Raw genomic sequence first — 20,948 nt, 5'->3', positions numbered from 1 at the left:
TTCTCAATTCTTCCATTTTCCCACGTTGGAAGCATTTTGGGAGGGATTATATCAACAAGGTTCCTGCTTAGAAGCTCATATTTGATTCGGTCTGCAAGGGAATCCTTTTTCCTGCTTATGCCCCATATTTCATCCAAATTTAAAGTGACATTAATATCTCCTTCAATTTGGATTGCGAATGCACTTCGCTTTTAAAAAAAAATGCAAAGTGTATATTCCTCCCATCGGAATTGGGGAGCACGAACTTGATATTCCCGGTAACAATATTCAAGCCGAGGATTCTCCTATCAATGAGATTAGGGTTGCCTATGAATTTGATTAAGCTTATGTAAACAATATGTTAGTCTCCTTTCCTATATGCAATCTATATGGTATGAATGCACTGTAGTGAGGAAGACAATGGGTGAAGAAGGACATTACATGTGGATGGGATGGAGTGTATATCAACTATCACAACTTCATCTTTTCACATCAGACCTCTCAATGAAGAATGCTTGGGTGATATTATAACAAGTAGAGAGAACCTCCATTATATCACACTATTATGGGTGGAATGGGCTCTAAGACTTATATTATTACTTATTTGTACAACTAAATATAGATGGGGAATACTTATTAAACTCTAGCAATTGTTTTTCATCTATGTGACTTCTAGCTATTACATTGGTTAATAGTAATGGCAAGCAACTAGGAAGGATATTTGAGTAGGATAACAAAATTTCTACTATGGTTGTTCAGAAGGGAACATTTCAAGACCATCTTATGAGTGTAAGAAATCAATGGAAAAAAAAGGCAAGGTCATTAAGAGAAAGGAAAAGTTTCCTCTTGTGGTAGCTTCAAGAATGGCCTAACAAAAGGTATTTTCAAAGATAAATGAGAAAGAAGTAGAATCGTTCAAAAATAAGGTCATGGTAAAAATGGATTATATTTCTAGCATCTAACATGGCTCCCTTTGTAGGAGGGAAAGTAGCTCACTCCTTCAGAAATGTGGTGGTCGAAGGAGGCCCAAGGCGCATTCTAGAAAACTCAAAATTGATGTAGATATGAAAGTTGGATACAAGGGTTTTTTCACATCAATTTTCAATTACTTGGAATACAAAAACATAGTCTTTCGTAATGGTCCATATTTTTTCAATTCATCCAAATTTTATATGAGACTTTCGATAGAAAGGTTCAACATTAATAAAGTGGACTTCACTACATCACTGATATGGATTCAACTTTATTATCTCTCCAAGAATTTTCGATAGAAAGGTTCAACATTAATAAAGAGGACTTCACTACATGACTGATATGGATTCAATTTTATTATCTCTTCGAGAATTCTAGGACCAAGAGTTACTCAAAGGGATTCATTAGGGGAATTTTGAGGTCTAAAATGGGTCTCCTAAGAAAAATGTACAACAAAAATAAACTTTATAAGAACCAATAGGATTCAAGATGATGATGTCAACCGTGGGGGATGATTCACCATTTTTGGAGTAAAAAAGTAAAAAATAATTAAAAATAATAAAACAATAAAACTATTTTTTCAAATCGTATTTTCAACTTATCTCCCTAAGGTTTTACTCAAATTTTGAGTGGGAGTACTCTTTGGATGCAAAATTTAATTCCTCATCCAAGGAGTACTCATGTTGCATACTCTTGATAGACCCTGCTACATGAAAAATGATAAATACATGAAAGAATGTGATTGCAATCATGTTTTTCATGTATTTCTAATTTTTCGTTTAGTATGGTCCATCAAAAGTATGCAACATGAGGACTCATTGGATGAGGAATCAAATTATGTATCCAACAAGTGTTTCCACTCGAAATTTGAGTAAACCCATAGGGAGATAAGTTGAAAATACGAGTTGAAAAAATGGTTTCTTCTTTTTTCCCTCTAAAATTTGATGATGTAATCTAATCTTATTTTATTATTTCCTCAGGAGGCCCATTTTAGACCTCAAAAATCCCCTAATGTGGAAATGCTCTTGGATCATTTGATATGTACTCATAAGCCACAAAACAAGTGAGGCATGCATCCTATGCATGCATATGTTTGTATATGTGTCCCAAACAACTCCTTTTATCATATTCTTAATCTAAAAATACAATATACGTCACCAAGCCTAGATTATGAACACATTCCTCCTAGACATAGAAAACATCATGAGCATGGGAACCTATTCAGGGAATGCCCACTCAAATAGACATAGAAACAGCCAATGCCTCAAGCTAAGAAAGATCAATATGTGTTTGAAAAGGTTACCAACAAAAGATTATATAGAAAAAACAATGGAGGCATCTCAAGCGATAACCCAAAGAAAGTGACATATATTCATCCATATCGAACCCAAAATAAAATCCAATGAATAATGAATAGGAAAAAGAAGATGAGAAAGAGAATATAACAGAAGTAATATATGGGCAACACGAATATCTAGCTAAAAGAAGTAAGCTTCATAGTCAAAATGAACATAACAACTGAGAGTATGTGGCCATGACCCAAGAATAGGAGGTACCCATTGAAATAGAGGAGGGTGAGGAAATGGAACTTGAGAATGTATTTTTCTTATTGATAACAACAACATGAAGAAACAAAGACCCACTATCAATCCCAAATTAGGAACTAGAAATAGTTTCAAATACTTCCCTCAAGTCTCAACAGAATCACAAACATAGGAAAAAACGTCCTTCCATATTAGGATCAAGAAATTCAACAATAAGGGAAATACAAAATATGCTAAGTAGGAAAGGAAAGAGGAAGAAAGAGTAATAAGAAATTGATTCAAGAAATGGAAGTGCTTTTGGCTAACTATGTAAGGATAACGCTAATGACAGAGTCCTTTAAACCAACCACCCAAGTAGATCTATCAAAAAAATCTCATGGAATGTGAGACGTATGAATGGAAAGTCCAAGCACATAATTCACGAGACCAAAATCCTAGAATAAAAACCAACTATAGCTATGATTCAAAAAACTAAGTGTGGAGTCACATATATTTGAATGAATAGCAAGTTTAAAATGGAAGAATAGCCAGGTAATGGAAATAGATGCATGTTGGGCCTCGGGAGGTTTAGCTATGCTATAGAATTTGGGGGAAATAATTATATTAGATTTCATGGCCACTCAAAGAACCCTAACAATAAAATCTCAGTAGGTAGCATCATAATCATATGGGTACATCACCAATGTTTATGGATCCAACACTAAAAAAGATAGAATTGATTTTCTTCAAAGTTTGCAACAAATGAATGGGGAAATTTAAGATGGAATTGGATAATAGGACTCAAGTGATGTTAATATAATAAATTTTATAGCTAAAAAGAAAGTGGGGATTCACATGCTTGATGAAGACTTAGTCCAATTTGAAAAAATGATACATCAGATGAAGCTAATCAATCAAGAAACTAGTGATAGAATCTACACATAGAACAATCATAGAGGAGGAGAAGCTCAAATTGCCTCAATATTAGAAGGATTTTTTATATTAGAATTGATAATACATACATGAATCACTATTGATGCTATAATCATGCCCAACCATGCCTTTGGTCATTGGCCAATAGCTATGAACATAGACTAGAAGGTAGCCCAAGAAATGAGCCTTTCCGATTTGAACCATTTTGGATTTGCCACCCTTCTTTCAAGGAAAATATAGAAAAATGGCATGAAGAGGATCTTGTCATTAACAAATCACTTATCTACAAACTTCCTAGAAAATTGAAATACATGAAGAGCTAGTTAAAACTCTACAATAGAAAATCCATTGAAAATATTCATGATGAAAATGAATGACTTCACAAAGAGATGGAAGCGACATGGCTCAAAATAATCAATTAAGTAAGAATGGAGAAATTGGAATAGAAAGAAACAAGGACTCCAACTCAACTAGGAGAATTCCTAATTTAGGAAGAAATCAAGTGGAAGAAAAAATATTTTGTATTATTACTAGAGGGAGAGTGAAAAACAAAATTATTTCACAAATTGATGCTACAACATTGCTAACACAACATAATTTCATTTATTAGAAATATTCCAGAGAAAAAATTAGAGGATCATAATGAAAAAAGGAAGAGTTGGTTTCCTATTTCAAGACTCTTCTCACATAACCCTCAAGGAAATAGAAGATGATGTCATGGACATGCCAAGAGGCAAGTCCCCTAGTCTAAATGGGTTTACTTCTAACTTTTTCTAATATTGGTAGTCAATAATTGATAATGATGTTTTATAGCTGATGGAAAACTCTAGAACTGGAAAAAAGACATCACCTAAAACTTTTGAAGAAAAATTAAAGGTTGAAAAAGAATCATGAGCATAGGAAGCAATTCATATACGGAAGAAATGAAAACCGAAATGAAAACTTCTATTCCTATTCAAAAAAGACACCACCTTAAACTTTTGAAGAAAAATTAAAGGTTGAAAAAGAATCATGAACAAAAGAAGCAATTCATATACTAAAGAAATGAAAACCGAAATGAAAACTTCTCTTCCTATTAGAACACCAGTAGTAATTAAAATATAGGAAAGAAGTGGTTGATTTCAAAAGTCTCCTAAGGATGAAAATCTTACAAAGTATATAACAGATATTAAGAAAACTCTAGGAGAAATCATACTAGCCTAGGTAAATGTGTAGTGGCTAGACAATAGGCAAGATGTTAGTAGCAAAAATTTAGAGCATAACAAGAAAAAAAATTATATTAGGTTCCAAGGAGTGACTTGCTCTAATATCAATTAATCAGAGCCTCACTGCTTAGTTGAATCTTCCAAAACCTCTATTGAGAACTAATGAAGCAAGCACAATCATACAAGATAAAATAAAAGACTCTAATATTCACTTGTATTATCATGAGGATTGATGGACTTTTAAGAAGATTACAAATACATATTTTAGAACTTGTCTCCTTTGTTGTGAATTGTGAAATAAGAATAAGCTAAATACATTATTTAGACATTGTCTCTCTTAATATAAATTGCCTATGACTAAATATTTCCTTCCTCGTGAAATGTTACCCTTATAAGCTAATCAACCTAACTACCCATTTATAAATGGAGATATTCCCTGTCACCATTACACCTTAAAAAAAATACAAACATTCATAATTGCCATAGTGCAAATAAACAGCCATCTTCTTACTAATGCAACTGTCATGGAATGTTACGCCTCTACTTAGGATGTAGAGTAGCTCTGCTCCTATATTCTCTCTTTTGATAGCTCTACGCAAGACTACAAACCCCCAAAATCTCTGTTCAAACGGAGCAGCCTGGTGCAGAGCAACTCTTCTCTTTTTCTGTTCTTTCTTCTAATAGCCTTACTCAATGCCTGCAAACCTGCAAGTAACTAATATCAATATAGTAGTGTAGATAAAATATTTAAACATGAAACTGATTTATAGTAGTTTTACTTGTGTTTAAATTTCTGGAGGCTTCACCTATAAGTCTATAATATAAAAAAATATAAACAATATGAAAGCAAGTCACATCACCAATTCCAGTCTCTAAAATTTTGATATTTAAAACCAATATGCAATTTTGTATCACCCATCTAACTGAGAGCATTTCTTTGGTTGACTAACAATGGCTGCAAAAAGAGAGGAAGTTTGTTGAGGCGTGTTACTTTGGACTCCCTTCATAGAAGTGATAGTTCCTCTTCCTTTGTTTCGAAAGGTTGTTGGATTCAATGTGCTTACCAGGCTAGGCTCCATAATCAGTCCAACTACTTACACTGGATACCATCTATTGAACGTGGAGTAGTGTTTAGTTTGGTGATGAGAAGAAAACATGATTGTGCGGAGGAATAACATTATTGTTTATTTTACATTTCGACCCTTAGCCCATGCAAATTCCGTTTTTAAAATTGCAACTTTAAATGTATAGACGAATTCAATTCAACATTACGAAACACTTGGATTGTACAGCTCAACGACTTAAAATTACCATTTTACTAATTTCTTTATAATATTTCAATTAAAATTAATATAAAAATTTTAAATATCTATCTAGAAAATCACCAAAATATCTTATTATTAGTCTTTCGCAAGTGAAGCATTTTATTTATTTATTTTTTAACACATGGTGAACCAGTAACTGTTAGGCTTAATCCATGGGAGATTCAAGATCAATCCTCGTAGTTGGGAGTACATCCAACTACTTGCAAGTGGGATATACTAAGATCCTATGATTTTAGCAAGAGTGGACTCTAAGTACCCCTAAAGCGAGATTAGAAAATCTATTCCTTTAACTGCCACTACAGCAGGTCAATGTACTCAATCAATCAATGTACTCAGTGAAATTTAAACCACATTTTTTGTTTTTGTTTTTTTCAATCTATATTATTTGGTTTGGTCCACGATTCCTCTAGCCCAGAAACTTATTGAGGGTAACCCCATCACTCCTAGGATTTATGGTCTTCCTAAAATCCATAAGGAGGGGGTCCCCCTGAGACCCTTTGTCAATACCATCGGTGGTCCGACTTACCTCCTGGCCAAGTTCCTCGCCGCAAAGTTGAGACCCTTGGTTGGGCAGACTGAGTCCTTTGTAAAAGACTCAGCTTCGTTTATTGAGGATCTTAAGAAAATTAATCTTGAGCCCGAGGACATTTTGGTAAGTTTCGACGTGGTCTCTCTGTATACCTGCATTCCTATCAATGAGGCCATGATGGTTATCAATAAGCTAACTGACCCTGATACGGCTAAGTTAGTTGAGCTTTGCCTTACCTCTACCTTTTTTAGCTTCGAGGGAGAATTCTATGAACAGACTTGCGGAGTTGCTATGGGCTCCCCCTTGTCCCCCGTCGTGGCTAATCTCTTCATGGAGGATTTTGAGTCTAGGGCTTTGGCCTCCTCTCGCCTCTTACCTAAGCTTTGGAAAAGGTTCGTTGATGACACTGGTGTTGTCTGGTCTCATGGTCCTGATGAGCTGGATCGTTTCTTCCGTCACCTCAACAACCAATCCGCCGCCATTAAATTCACGATGGAAAAAGAAGATAATGGTTGTCTTCCGTTCTTGGATGTTCTCATCTCTAAGAAAGTGGATGGTTCCTTTTCTCATCAGGTGTATAGAAAGAAGACGCATACTGAGCAATACTTGCATGCGTCTTCGCATCATTTCCCCGCTCAGAAGTTAGGGGTTCTTAGCACGCTTGCCACCCGTGCGGTCAGAATTTCGGATGAGGAGAGCCTGGAAGCGGAGAAGGCTCACCTTCTAGAAGTCTTTGAGAAGAATGGTTACAATAGGCGCCTAGGTCAGAAAGCCTTCCTCAGGGCCAAGAAGGAGCCTTCAATCCGAAGGGTTCCTAATGATCGTATCATGGGTGTGAACCTTCCTTACATCCAAGGAATCACGGATAGGATTGCGAGGATTCTGAAGAAGTATGATGTTCCCGCAACTTTTAGACCTCTCAATACTATCCGTGGCTCCCTCAGGTCTGTGAAAGACCCAGTTGACCCTAAGGACATGAAGGGCGTCTATGTCATTCCGTGTTCCTGTGGGACACCCTATATTGGTGAGACTGGTCGCTCTATCAATCAGCGGATTAGTGAGCATTCGGCTGACTTAAGACATGGCAGGACCAAGTCCTCGGCCCTGGCTGAGCATGCGGGGAAGACTATGCATCATGTATGTATAGAGGAGGCTCAGGTCATTGCCAAAATTGCGCAGTTTCACCATCGCAAATTTAGAGAGGCCCTGGAGATTGAGAAAAGGCCGAACAATCTTAATAGGGATGATGGCTGGAAGATCAGCAGTTGCTGGGTCCCAGCCTTATCCTCCTAGCCTCCTCATTCTCCCCTTTTTTGGTTTATCGTAGGGTGTCTGTCTCCCCCCTCCTTTAATTTTTCTTTTGGCAGTTTGGTCCGATTATTATGGAATGTTTAAATCTTTATTAAGTTAGGAATTGTATTAACCTGAACCTATTTATGATACTATTAAAATTAGATTTGTTTTTTCCATTATTTCATTATTCATACATCTATAATTATGTCTATTATAGCCTTAGAATTGAGTTTCCCTTTACTAGTGTCTAAAAACCCCCCCTTTTTAATCCTTATAAGTTATAATTCATTTACCTAATGACATTGTTATCTTTATTTTTGGAATGAATAAATATATATTTTTGACCATTAGGTTTAAACGATAAATTATGAAATACCATTAATATTAGTTATTCTATTAGTAATATACTTGGACTTTATCCACCCTATAGGTAATAATATATTTACCTAAGGACTTATTTACCTTAATATTTTTATTTGAATAAAATATTGAACGAATTTTGAGTATTGGACCAGTAGGTTTAAAGGATAAATTTTGATAATATTAAGTTATATTATGAGACTTTACCCTAATTTATGGTAATTACCTATTATAACTAAATTCTAGGAATAATAATATTTTAACATCTTGTTTGGAATTACAAATTAATAAGTAGATATAGATTATTTAATAAACATATATTATTGTATATACCTTAGTATTTTAATGGACCATTATTTTAAATAATAAATATGATATATTTTTAAGAACTAAATAGGAAAGTCCTAACTTACCAATGGACCATTAATAATTATTATACTTTTACCTAGTGTAACTAAATTATTAAAATAAGAGTGATGTATTACCTTTCACTTATATTTAAATAATATTGGATTGATTTATTTAATTTATATTATAAGTTATAATGACCATTATAATTAAAATATTAATATATATACTCGTTAATAATACTAATATATCTATTTGTTTGTAAATGAATTCATTTATTTACCTATTTTAGATATTTCTAGAAACATTAATTTATTAATTTAATGATTTGACCAGGAACCTTAAGTCAAATTAGCCGTTAGCATTATAGCTGTTGAGTCTCTGCACGCTCTATTTATTCAAGCTAAGCCGGATTGGTTCTTCAACTTGTCCTGACGATGAACCACACTGGTTGGTTCGAAACGCGTCGACAAAAGTTTGGTTATGTGATTTTGCCGAAGATTTTCTAAACAATGTTATGGATCACAAAAGTCTAAATTCCTTAAAATAAGTTTTGTTCGCTTAAGTGAAAGGAACTCGGTGAAATTTTATAATCAAAATCTCGATGCATAAAATACACAAAAAAAAATAACATCTTAATCATGGTTTAGGTGCAGATGACATTGAAGATATATAAAATACACACAAAAGTGAGTAGAAGCACATAGTTCATTTCAGAGGAAACAAAAATGGAGAAAGATGGAATTCGAGTAATGAACTTAAATGCATAGATGGAGGGGAAATGCTATAGATATAGATCCCTTACAAACTCATTCCTGGCCCATTTTTCAGAAGTACTAAGTTATGAAAAAATATTTAAACATGGCAAATTCCTGAATATTTCAGAAATTTGAAAAATAGGAATAATGTCAAATAGTTAACTTAATTTTTATCTATTAAAACTTTAAATATTCTAAAATCTATTATTCAACATAAAAATAATGGATAAACAACTAACACTCAACATGGTACATAGTTTTGTAGAGACCAGTGCCTTAGCAGTCCAAATCCGGGGGCGTCTCGTCGTCCTCGTCAAGCGAGGGGGCGAACGGAAGCGTGCACGCTAATGGAGGATCCATCACCTCCAAATCTCCTTCCAATAGTCGCACCACCGTTCCCATTGAAGGTCTCATGGCTGAATTGCTCTGAATACACCACAGCGCTGTCTTTATCAACCGATAAGCCTCGTCCATCTCCTGTGGCCTCTTCAATTTCAACCCGCTCTCAATCAATTCATCCATTTTCCCTTGCCTCGCCTTCTTGAAAGCAACAGAAGGAAAATACCAATTTTCCGAATCCTGAGAGTGATCCACATTCTTGCTCCCCCTGATTATTTCCAGAAGGACCATCCCGTAGCTGAACACATCCGCCTTGTAAGTGATTCCCGGCCCCATAAACCACTCGGGGGCCAAGTATCCGGGTGTCCCCCTCACCCCTGTCACCACACGGCTTTCCAAATCTCTTTTCAGGGACCTTGCCATGCCGAAATCGGAGACTTTCGCCTTGAAATTCTCATCCAACAGAATGTTCTGAGGTTTGACATCCAGATGCAGAATCCCGCGTCTGGAATCTCCGTGCAGGTACGCAAGTCCCCGGGCAGTGTCGAGCGCGATGGAATACCTAGTCTTCCAATCCAACTTTCTGCCCGAAGCGAACAGCCATTTATCAAGAGACCCGTTGGGCATGAATTCGTAGACCAGAATACGATGCGGGCCTTCCACACACATACCTCGCAAGCTCACGAGATTGGAATGATTTAGGGACGATATGGTGACGATTTCTGTACAAAACTCCCGCTGTCCATGCCCCGTCTGATTCAGTAGACATTTGACGGCCACATGAGTACCATCCGTCAAAATTCCTTCATATACCTTCCCAAATCCTCCCCTTCCAATCTCTTTGCTGAAGCTGCCGGTGGCCGTCTCCAGGGTCTGGAAACTGAAATTTGTTGGAAGACCAGCCAAACTCTTCAGATGATCTGCGTCAAAATCATCCTTTGCAGCTTCATTCGCGTCGATAGGAGAAATTTGGATACCTTCAATCGCAGTGGGGGAAGAAATATCTGTACCTTCAATCGCCCTGGAACGAGAAGGAGAACGAGAACAATTCCAAAAATATTTGGTAAGTCTACATAAAAAACAGCCACAATTCCAAAAAAATTTACATAAAAAACAGCCACAATTCCAAAAAAATAAGCCACAATTCCAAAAAGATTTACATAAAAAACAGCCACAATTCCAAAAAAATTTACATAAAAAACAGCCACAATTCCAAAAAGATTTACATAAAAAACAGCCACAATTCCAAAAATATTTACATAAAAAACAGCCACAATTCCAGAAATATTTGGTAAGTCTACATAAAAAACAGCCACAATTCCAAAAATATTTGAGAAGTCTACATAAAAAACAGCCACAATTCCGGTGCGAACTGTGACCTTGGTTCTGTGGAGTGTCCATCTCCCTTATTCTTCACTTGCAGAAAATACAGAGTGATATATTTTCTCTCAGACAGTGCAGAGTGATCTCCTCGTAGCAAACTTAGACCATTCAAATCGTAGAAAACTTTAGACCATTCTGATATTATGTTCATCACATTGATATCGGACACAGCCTTATCCGGTAGAAAACCAGTAGTACATGTAAATTCTTAAGCATCTGTAGCATATGTACAGGTTAGACGTGGGTATTAATAGAACTTTGACTTTTATGTTCCAACCATAGTTTGACACAAAATTTTGGATGGTTCTAAACGGGTCAACAAAATTTTGGATGGCGGAAAGCCTTTGGATGTATAAAAAAAACTAGATGTATGGGAGCCTAAATTTTGGATGGCGGAAAGCCTTTGGATATATGAAGAGAACTTTGTCATGATTTATGATGATAGCCATTTGATTGTTTGAAGTTTTGAGAATATATAATTTAATTGTTTTTAAGTGTTAAAAATAATATAATTTAAAAAATAAATATATATATATATATATATATATATATTATTTAAATTGTGATTTTTAATATAGAAGTAGATTTGTTTTTCTAAAGATTAAGAACATTGAAATTGTGTAAATTACATGACTAAATAATTTTAACAAATTAATTCAAAATTTATTGAATAAAATAAAATTTAAAATAATCAAACAAAATTTTCAATATATACCAAATAAAAATCGAGAATAATAATGATTAATTAAGAAAATATTTTGGGTAGTAATCATATAGGAAAAAGATTTTTCGACGTGTTTTGAATCATACATGACATTCACTCTTTGACTCTAATGATAAATCATGACGCTGTCAATGGAAACAGTAACAAATAAAATCTCTTGCTCATGAAACGTTATCACTCAAAAATTTCCCTAGCTATGGGAGGAAATAACTAAGGTAACCTCAAAACAATCTTGTAGGTTGAAGTTGGCCCTTCAACCCAGAGAGGGCTCTCTGCATAAAACTCAACTACCCTATGGACATTGTAGTAAAAGGTTTTGTGCAATTGAGTTCAGGTGGTCAGATTTAGATCTATGGATGAATTGGTTGGGTGATTTTCAAAACCATTGGGCATGAAGTCCAACTATTTAAACAATTGAGATGACAACTCCAATGAGCAAGTTGTACAAAGCATGAAAAGTCACAAGTCCTTTGACTATTTGGAAAATTAGAAGAAAGAGAGAATGAAGGAAACAAATTTTATAGATGATTGGAACAACAAATATTAATGATTGATAATTTAAGAGAGGAGCATCAAGGAAATCCAATCTCATAAACTAACATTCTCAGGCATGGAAGAATACAATTATATAACAAATAAAATACCAACAGGGAGAAGCAACACATAAATTTCCTACTAACTGCTCATAAACACTGTGAATATATTCAAGGTTGCTCAAATATATCTAGATTACAAGCCTTTATTCAATAATTCCCAACATCTATTTACATATTCTAAAATTGTTTATATAGTGCTCTATATACGAGTTCTACAAAATAATAGTCCTTACATAATTACAGAAATAGAGCTGATTAAAATATCTCTCAAGTTCATGTATGCAAAAGATAAACTCTAAAATAATCTGAATGTCCTAGAATAACTATAGGAAAACATGCTTGCATACACACAAAAGAAATATCTGATCAACTGCTTCCATTGAAAGTGGAACATGTCCCCAATTGTAGTTTAGCATCTCTACTATCACAACAGGTCCCTTTGCAACTGCTCCTTCTTTCTTTTTCAATTATGTTAGAAAATTTTTGGCATTCAAATCTAGAAATCAATTTTTTTTTAATGTTGATCTCCTTGATTGAAAATTGGAGTGGTTGTAGTTGTTTTCGCCACAATTTATGACTGTTCATTCCAAACTATGATCCCTCTTTCATTGTGTTTCAATAGCTGCTAACCCATCTATCTTTACCCTTCCATATGTTCCTACCAGAGAAATCTTCTCTTTATCGTTTTCACTAATATTTCTTGGCCCAACCCTTTCTTGTATGTATTCACCCTATGACCGAGGGCTATGACCATCAACTTAGCCTTGAAGTGCTTAAATCTTTTTGTCCATTGTCGAGGGGCTATTTCCTTTGTTAAATGCTTTGGGCTTGAAGTTCTTTAAACTCAAAAGACTGTGTGCTAATCCCGATATCAGAGCTCCCTCTATCAGATCTTTTTAATGTATACCACTTTATATTGTGCGGGGTGTGAATGGTTGGGATGGGGACTAATTCTTTGGAATACTGTGTTATAAACAGTCCCCACATGGGAACACAGTATATATGTCTCGGCCTTTATAATATCATAATATCACAATCAACGATTTCATAGTATTGCATTTGGTTGCACCCTCCAAAACTTGTGATCTATGATATGCGATAGCCCTTAGGTTATCTGCCCCGACCTTAGGTTCTTTGAGCTATTTGTAACTGTGGGCCAACCCCCACATCGGAGCCCTTCTATTGGCAATTTCCAATCATCAGATGTACTTTGGTGCACAAATTTCACTTTCATCGATCGTCGATGATTGGTCACCTTCCGTACTTAACCCTTGGTTCTTTGGCACTTCTCGTGACCATAGGCCAACTCCCATATCGAAGCCCCCCAATCAGAGGTTTTCAATCAACAATTTCATAGTGTTGCACAACATGCCCCAACCTCTAATCACTGATCTCTGATATGTGATGTCATCATTGCCACGTGTCACATTGTGAGTGGTGACACGTGTCACCCTTTTTTGGCCCCTTATAACCCCTGAAAATGGTGAAATTGCCTGTCACGTGTCCACCATACTACCACGTAATGATGACAGTAGCTACCACGTGGCCCTTTTCGGAACCAATCACTTGTTGCCATGTGTCCAATTGGAGGAGAGAGAAAAGGAAGGACCATCTTTAGTTTTGCAATGAAAATCCTTTATAAATTATTTTCGACGATTCCCGAGGTATTAACACTATCAGCGCTTTGTATCACAATTTGCATATTGGAGCTTTTAAAATGGTGGTCACTCTGCCTCATTTGGAAATCGTCGATCACCGATCGCCAATATCACTCTATGCTCTTATATTCTATGTGCCTTGGACCTCCAATCGCCGATACTGCGAGACCTCCAATATGTGTTAAACAATGTGCCTTGGACCACCGATATGCGGGAACCGGGATCAACACTTAGCCTTTTCTCTTTACTTTCTGGTTTTCAAAGGGCAACTTCAATCTGCTATAATTTTTTATTATGGGGTCATTTTGGTGAGTTCTATATACGTTGGAAATCTGCTTTAGAGCGCTTTCCAGTGGAGAGGGTCTTATGTGTGTTTCGATGCTTGAAAAATGACTTCAAACTTCCTTTTTTATCTGCTCATATTTCCAAAGAAAATGTTTGACAGGCCTGCTATTAAGCAATGTTCCCTGTTTATTACAAATTTAAATACTGACACTAAAAAGTCAACATTTTCCAAAAAGAATTAAAAATGCGAAAATTTTATTGTGATAAAAAAACCCATGAAGCAAGCCTTACAATAATAATTTTATTTTCTTCTTTACATCATTTACAAAATTCACAATTACATGTCATTATGAAGATTGAACCTAGTTACATTCTTCAACATTCCCTCTTAACTAGGGAAGTATTCATAATGGTACTTGGTCATTGTCAATCTGAAGAATTTCTCATAAGAAGAGTTGGAATGGTAACCCATATGTATAGCATCATATCAACTAGCATTATCACAGAGAAAGGCCTTCACTAGCATCTCTATCCACATGATCAGAGCACAATGCTGGTGAGACCAATGATTCATAGACACCATAAATCATTGTCTCTCAAGGTACATACTCCACCTGGGTGTTCACAAAGTATGACCTACGTTGGACTATTCTTATCTTGGATATCCAATCCTCACATAATATTGATCCATGACTACTCTTATCTTGGATGGCTTATCTCATCCTCAAAGAGTATTGGATGCCAGATGATTACCCAATCCTCCATTTTGTCTTCTCAGGTGAAGACTAAAATGATGTGTCTATCTCTCCCTCTCAATTAGGGAGGACATATCAATTCCAATAACAGAATGTACTCATTCCTATAGAAGGAATGTACCTAAGCTCCCTCTTGTTTAAGGAATTTCAAATTTCTTCCAAGTAGGAAACTTACTTTTAGGCTCCTTCTTAATTAGGGACCTATAATAGAACCTCAATCAGTTGCTTAAAGAGCTCCTTCCTTCGATGTCATGAATTTGTTTGTCAAGGAGTCTTCATCTTTTGGAGCTTCTACATAGTGCACATACCATTCATCACTTTCATCCTTGAGTAAGTCATGTCATTATTCCTTTCATCAGAAAGTGATCCATTAGTCTCATATGGCCTTGCTTCATGTCATGTTGCCTTCTTCATGCCATATTTTCAGAAATGATCTTACATCCTTCTATATGGTCCTCTTCGAAGACATCCACGATTCTTCCCTTTGGCAGTGCTACATAAGCCCATCCATATATTTGTTCAAAATAAGAAATGAATACTTAAATTAGACTTACCTTTGTGATGGTATTTCATCATGACATATTTTTGTAGGTATTAGCATCTTGCATACATGTTGACACATCTCCCAAATATATCCATTTTCAAGGGTCTACATCTTTTTTAGACTTCCATCAAAGTCTTCATATCTTTCTGGGAGATTTCTTAGTCAAATCTTCTTGGTCTTTCGAATGTTGATTTCTTTTACCATGGTTGCATATCCCATGATTTCTTCCTTCCTTTCTTCACAAATTTCATTGCCAGAAGCTTCCATTCAGAGTTCCTCAATTGTAGTTAACCACCTCATACTTCATATGAGGACATATTATGTTCATTTCATCTAGTGTGACCCATGCCTTCCGGCAACCTTCCATAGGAAGAGATTTCTTTCCTTTGATCATGCTTCTCAAGATCAAGTAGTGATCCATGTTACCAGTAACCATACAACATGACTTTATAATATTGAATACAAGCATACATACCTCATTTGCATTTAGGTCATCTAGGCTTCTTTTAGCAGCTTCCTTGATTGAAAAACATTTCAAAACCTTGATTTTCTTCATCTCTTATGTTATCATACCATCATCCCATGAATTCCACAAGCTGGATTTCTTAATGAAACACTTTCTTACACTCTATATTGGTGATCCTTCCAATGAATATTCCATCAATGAGTTTTGAGGATCTTACATAGCCTTATCAAGCAGATGTTACCTTTTAATGTATGATGAGCCTTGTGTTGGATGACTTCTTCCTTTCCTTTAGTTTCCAATGAGGTTCTCAAGAGCTATATCCTTCATAGTTGACTATCATAACTCCTTCACGTTTCCTATGGTTATGTCACGATCTCTTACTTTTAATAATTTTACTCTTTCTTGGATTTCCTTCTTTCAGCTTTCTCCACTTCTTCGGTGAAATGGACTTCTTATCTATCTTTCTTGTTATTGCCCTTCTTGATTTTAGGACAATATTTCCTGTAATTCTCATAGCATTGACACTTAGATATGTTCTTCTTTTCCTTTCGACAAATTTCTGAATACTTTTTTCCCTCATCCCGTCTTCTTCTATCTTGCATAGAAACCACAAGTTGTTGAATGGGATAGCCTTCTTATCCTCATAGACATTTGTTACCTTGTTCTCCAGTTAGTGCATTTAGAATAATGATGATCATCACTCCCAAATCTTGCAATTGAGATCTTATGAAGATATCCCTTCATCCTTTGATAACTTCAATTTTGTGTAGATCAGATGTAATTGATATGACCTTTCTTTATTGCATTTTTAGAGAATAGTTTGATCTAGGATCTTTTTTTTGCTATGGATGTGTTATTAAATTACATATAATAGAGCACTTAAAAACTAGGGAACATAAGCATATAAGACGAATATAAAAGAGACATAAACACACATGAGATCAAGGCACAGAGATTTGATTATGGAGTTCATCCAATTTCGACTACATCTCCGAGCCCCGCTCAACAGTGGGGAGGCCTTCATTCATTAAATGGCATGAAAAGAGAAGAAGTACAAGAAAATTTTACATAAACACTCCTATACCTCCAATCTAGAAGATAGATGACAAATGGAGAGCCCAAATCTAGAGGCAGACAACACCACTGACTTCCTGGCAAAAAATTGTGCAAAATCGCCTATCCAAACACCCAATTCTGATAGAAGGACTTTCTGCACCTTCTCGGAACCCTCTGATTTCTGAGGTAAGGTTCCGGCCACCTACCAGGAGAAGGTACCGCCGCTCTGCTCTATAAATCTACGTTGTTCTCTGCTTCTCTTTCCCCTCTCGTTGTGCGGATAGCCCACTTTATATTCTAGTGGGCAGGATCCTTAACAATCCAGGCAGTTTTAACTAAATGACAATAGGGTTGAGATTAAGTTAATTCGTTGTAAGAGAGTTGAAGGTTGTAAAACTTACATGCTTTTGTTCCTCCTTAATTGTGCATTCAATGTAGATTTCAAATTCCTGATTCTGATTCAGAGTCATTTTGTTACAATCCCTAACTCGATGTTGTGGGCAGATTTAATCTCGAACCCGATACAGAGAAATTTGTTCTAGTAAGGCTTTTGTGGTGATGGTGATTAAATTGCTGAGAAACTGAAATTGTCCTTGCAACATTTTATCTAGGGAAGATATTTCTTCTTAATTTGAACCAAACCTGGAATCCATTGGAAAGCTTTACTCGGAGAAAGATATTGCTAATTACCATTCAAAGTAAGAACAAACCCTTTTGTATTCGCTTGTTTTTTTTCTCCAGTTTCAGTTATTATATCAAACCAATTGAAATTGAATTCGACCGATGACCATACATCCTACGGTAGGGTATCTTAGTCTCTGCCTGATGACTTAATCAAGGTAGACTTAGGTTAAAGTGTCATTGGCATAATTAATATTATTCACTTAGGCAACAATGTAGAGTAATTAAATGCCATTATAAATTAATATCGTTTATTAACAACATTTTAATATCATTCGAAATGCATATGTTCAATTTACCAATTCGAAGAACTCTGGTTTAAAGCCCCAATATGACTATAGAAAATATTCCTTCTCAACTGTGGGTATTAGACATATGCAGGAGGGTTAGAGTGAAGGTTGTGTTTGTGGATCATTGTTATCCTATGTTAAGTAGAAGGTAGTGTTATTCAGAATTAAGTTACGTTTTCTCATTTCTTTTTGCAATTTATATTTAAATAGTTATTGTTGGTATTTTCATCTGACTGAGTCATTTAAATTTTTAATTTTTTTTAATTATTTGGATAACTATAAATCTCATAACGTGAAACGATCTTTGCGGTTGCTGGGCCTGCTTTCGCTTTAGTACTATAGGAGGGTTTTTGAGATTTCCATAGTCATAGTCAACTTAATAGCCGTGTTCGTGACAGGTATTGTTATAACGATGGAAGCAACGAAAACGGCCATCTCCTACCTAAAACTTTGAAGATAGGTATTCTCCGATGGATGGGAATAATTACCGACCGTGTTCGTCTGAGAGAAAATGAAGTTTAATAACGAAGTGGGATGCGATTCCGCATCCACGCCATTAACAGAAGTAATTTGGGACGTGTTTTGTTTGTGTTACGTGTATACTTCACTGGGTATTATCATGTTAACATTAACTCTGGATGAAAATGTTGAAGGTGTAAATTTTTCAATTAGCGAATTAGTGAAGTTATAAAGGGGAAGTAACTCTGAATGAAAATGTTCAGGGTGTAAATGTTTCAATTAGTGAAGTTATAAGGGGGAAGTGGGTTAGAAATTGTAATTATTTTAGCATGAGAAGATACTTAAAATTAGAGAATTAGTTAACTCAGTGCTGAGCTTTGAGTCAAGTTTAATGATGGAAAAGAGTTAAGTGCAGTTTATATTTAGAGTTTGAGCTAAGTATGTGTATGTCAAATTATTTTAGGCAAGTGGCTACTTGGAAAAAGTTAACTATCTATCCTTCATCGGGTTCATTGTAAGAAAAGTTTTTGTCTGATCAATAGGAGTGCAGCAGCACATGTGTTTTGTGTGTGAATTTGTGTTTTGTCTCCTTTGTCTTTCCCCTCAAGAGTGAGTTTATTGTTTCATAAACAAGTGACTTTTAAATGTCAATTTGTTTGAAAGATTGATTGTAAAGGTTGGGTTGTAATATCTCATATAAAGATTGAACAAATCTAAAAGTAGTCTATAATCTGCGATCTCTCAACATTAGAGACAATTATTCTATTCAAACAATCTTTTAGCTGTTTGAAAGTATGGTCATGGTTAGGTGTCTTATGTATAAAAAAAAAAGTTTCATAAATTGCTTCTAATTTTAAGCTAAAATCTCCACCTTGGACTAAGGTAATCATTGTTAAATCATTGGGGGATAAAGCAGCAGTTCAATTTTACTCAAAAATTTAAGGAGAAATTGTGAGGCCATAAAGAGTTGGAGGCCAAAAGGAAACAAAAATATTATAAGGAGGTGATCAACCACAATCTCAAAAATGAAAAATAGTGGGAAGGGAAAAATAAACAAAGATATTATAAAGAGGTGTTCAACCACAATCTCAAAAATAAAAAATATCCAAGAAAGTGAATATAATTTATATAAAAAGTAATTATGATGAGCTTCATAGTAGTGAAACTTATAATTGGTCAATTCTCAAACACCATAGGATATTGGATAAAATAACATGTCACCTTTGCAATTTAACAAAATAAAAAATAAAATCAATTTCTCTTGCATAATTTATCTTATATTATCCAATTATCAAAATAGTTATCACACTAAGTCAATAAAATCACTGCTTTCATTATTTTGTGAGCATAAAAATAAAATGTTAAAAAAATTTCATTGACTTTTTACCTTCATACCTGGTTAAGTTCAGTGAACCATACAAATCTTAATTGGAATCTATCATCATTATCATCCGCGTTCTCATTTTATCCTCATTTTGTATTAAGAAAACGGAAAAAAACATTTTTAGACTTCTTAACATCTATATCAGGTTAGGTTGGAACGCATCTCACTATTTTATAAGAATTATTTAAAAAGAATATGTCATTCTCATTTTGTATTAAAAAAACCCAAAAAACATTTTTATGCTTCTTAACATCTATATCATGTTAGGTGGGAAAGCATCTCACTATTTTAAAAGAATTATTTAAAAAGAATATGTCATAATGAATATTTATATAGATTTTCCAATTTTTAATAAGAATGAGTTGAATTGACCCGTTCTAAGGGTTTCTAATCACATTAAAAAATATTATTATTTTTAATTTAGTATTTTAATAAATTGTAGTTAGATAAATTTTATATTATTTTTAATTTATTATTGTAAAAAAAAGTTAGATAAAATTTATATTTTTTTCTAAATAATATTGAGCTACATTTTATTTATTTATTATATGATGATGATGGTGGTGGTTAATGTCCACTGAGACCAAACTTTGGTCTATCGGACGAATTATTTAGTTTGATTTAAGATTTTATTCCTATGCTCAAAAAGCTTGGAAAGAAGCCTCCCCAGCTCACTGTTATTTTGAAAACTTAAAGGAAGGTCAGTATTGCAACAAAGATTTCGAAACTGAGATCTAATGTGGTTGTATGTGGGGCACTCTAAGAGGAAGTGATTTTAATCCTCCATGTTAGTATTCTCACAGAGATGGCAGAACCTTTCCATCCGTGGTGCTTTAGGAACTGCCCAACTACCCCTTTCACTATGGAGCTCACGAGAGTTGGTTCTAATCTTGGTTATATTAATTTTTTTATTTGAGCTAGTTAAAATAGAGAGATACTTTTGATCTTCTAGAGTGGGGTTGATGACCTCTTTATAATATCTTAAATTTCTTTTAGCTGCTAAATCTTTCTCACACCATATTTTTCTTTGAACTTAGAATATTTTTAATGTTATTAATATTTTGCAATGCAATATTTTCGTCGATCTCCCAATGGTTTAACCA

The 20,948-nt window shown here is 34.8% G+C and overlaps 1 protein-coding gene across 1 annotated transcript; it reads right to left on the bottom strand.

Moving 5' to 3' along the window:
• Nucleotides 1–9,455: 9,455 nt before the first annotated feature.
• On the bottom strand, nt 9,456–11,161 carry LOC149209297 (G-type lectin S-receptor-like serine/threonine-protein kinase SD2-5). Its single transcript, XM_089394249.1, has 2 exons — nt 10,944–11,161; nt 9,456–10,585 (listed from the first exon to the last, which is right to left on the bottom strand). The coding sequence occupies exons 1-2, from the start codon at nt 11,096–11,098 to the stop codon at nt 9,502–9,504; spliced, it is 1,239 nt and encodes a 412-aa protein (XP_089250375.1). The 5' UTR covers nt 11,099–11,161; the 3' UTR covers nt 9,456–9,501.
• Nucleotides 11,162–20,948: the final 9,787 nt, after the last annotated feature.

The sequence above is a fragment of the Pinus tabuliformis genome, chromosome 1_2 (genome assembly GCF_031772625.1).
Source record: "Pinus tabuliformis cultivar Carrire ecotype Pingquan chromosome 1_2, CPIR1, whole genome shotgun sequence".
NCBI lineage: Eukaryota > Viridiplantae > Streptophyta > Pinopsida > Pinales > Pinaceae > Pinus > Pinus tabuliformis.
This window is presented reverse-complemented; position numbering and strand designations above follow the sequence as displayed.

Bases quoted from the DNA above. Each gene is read 5' to 3' on its own strand.
- LOC149209297 (XM_089394249.1), bottom strand. From the start codon at position 11,098: ATGAACATAATATCAGAATGGTCTAAAGTTTTCTACGATTTGAATGGT. The intron at 10,586-10,943 runs GTCACAGTTCGC...TTCTCGTTCCAG, and splicing joins GGACACTCCACAGAACCAAG to GGCGATTGAAGGTACAGATA.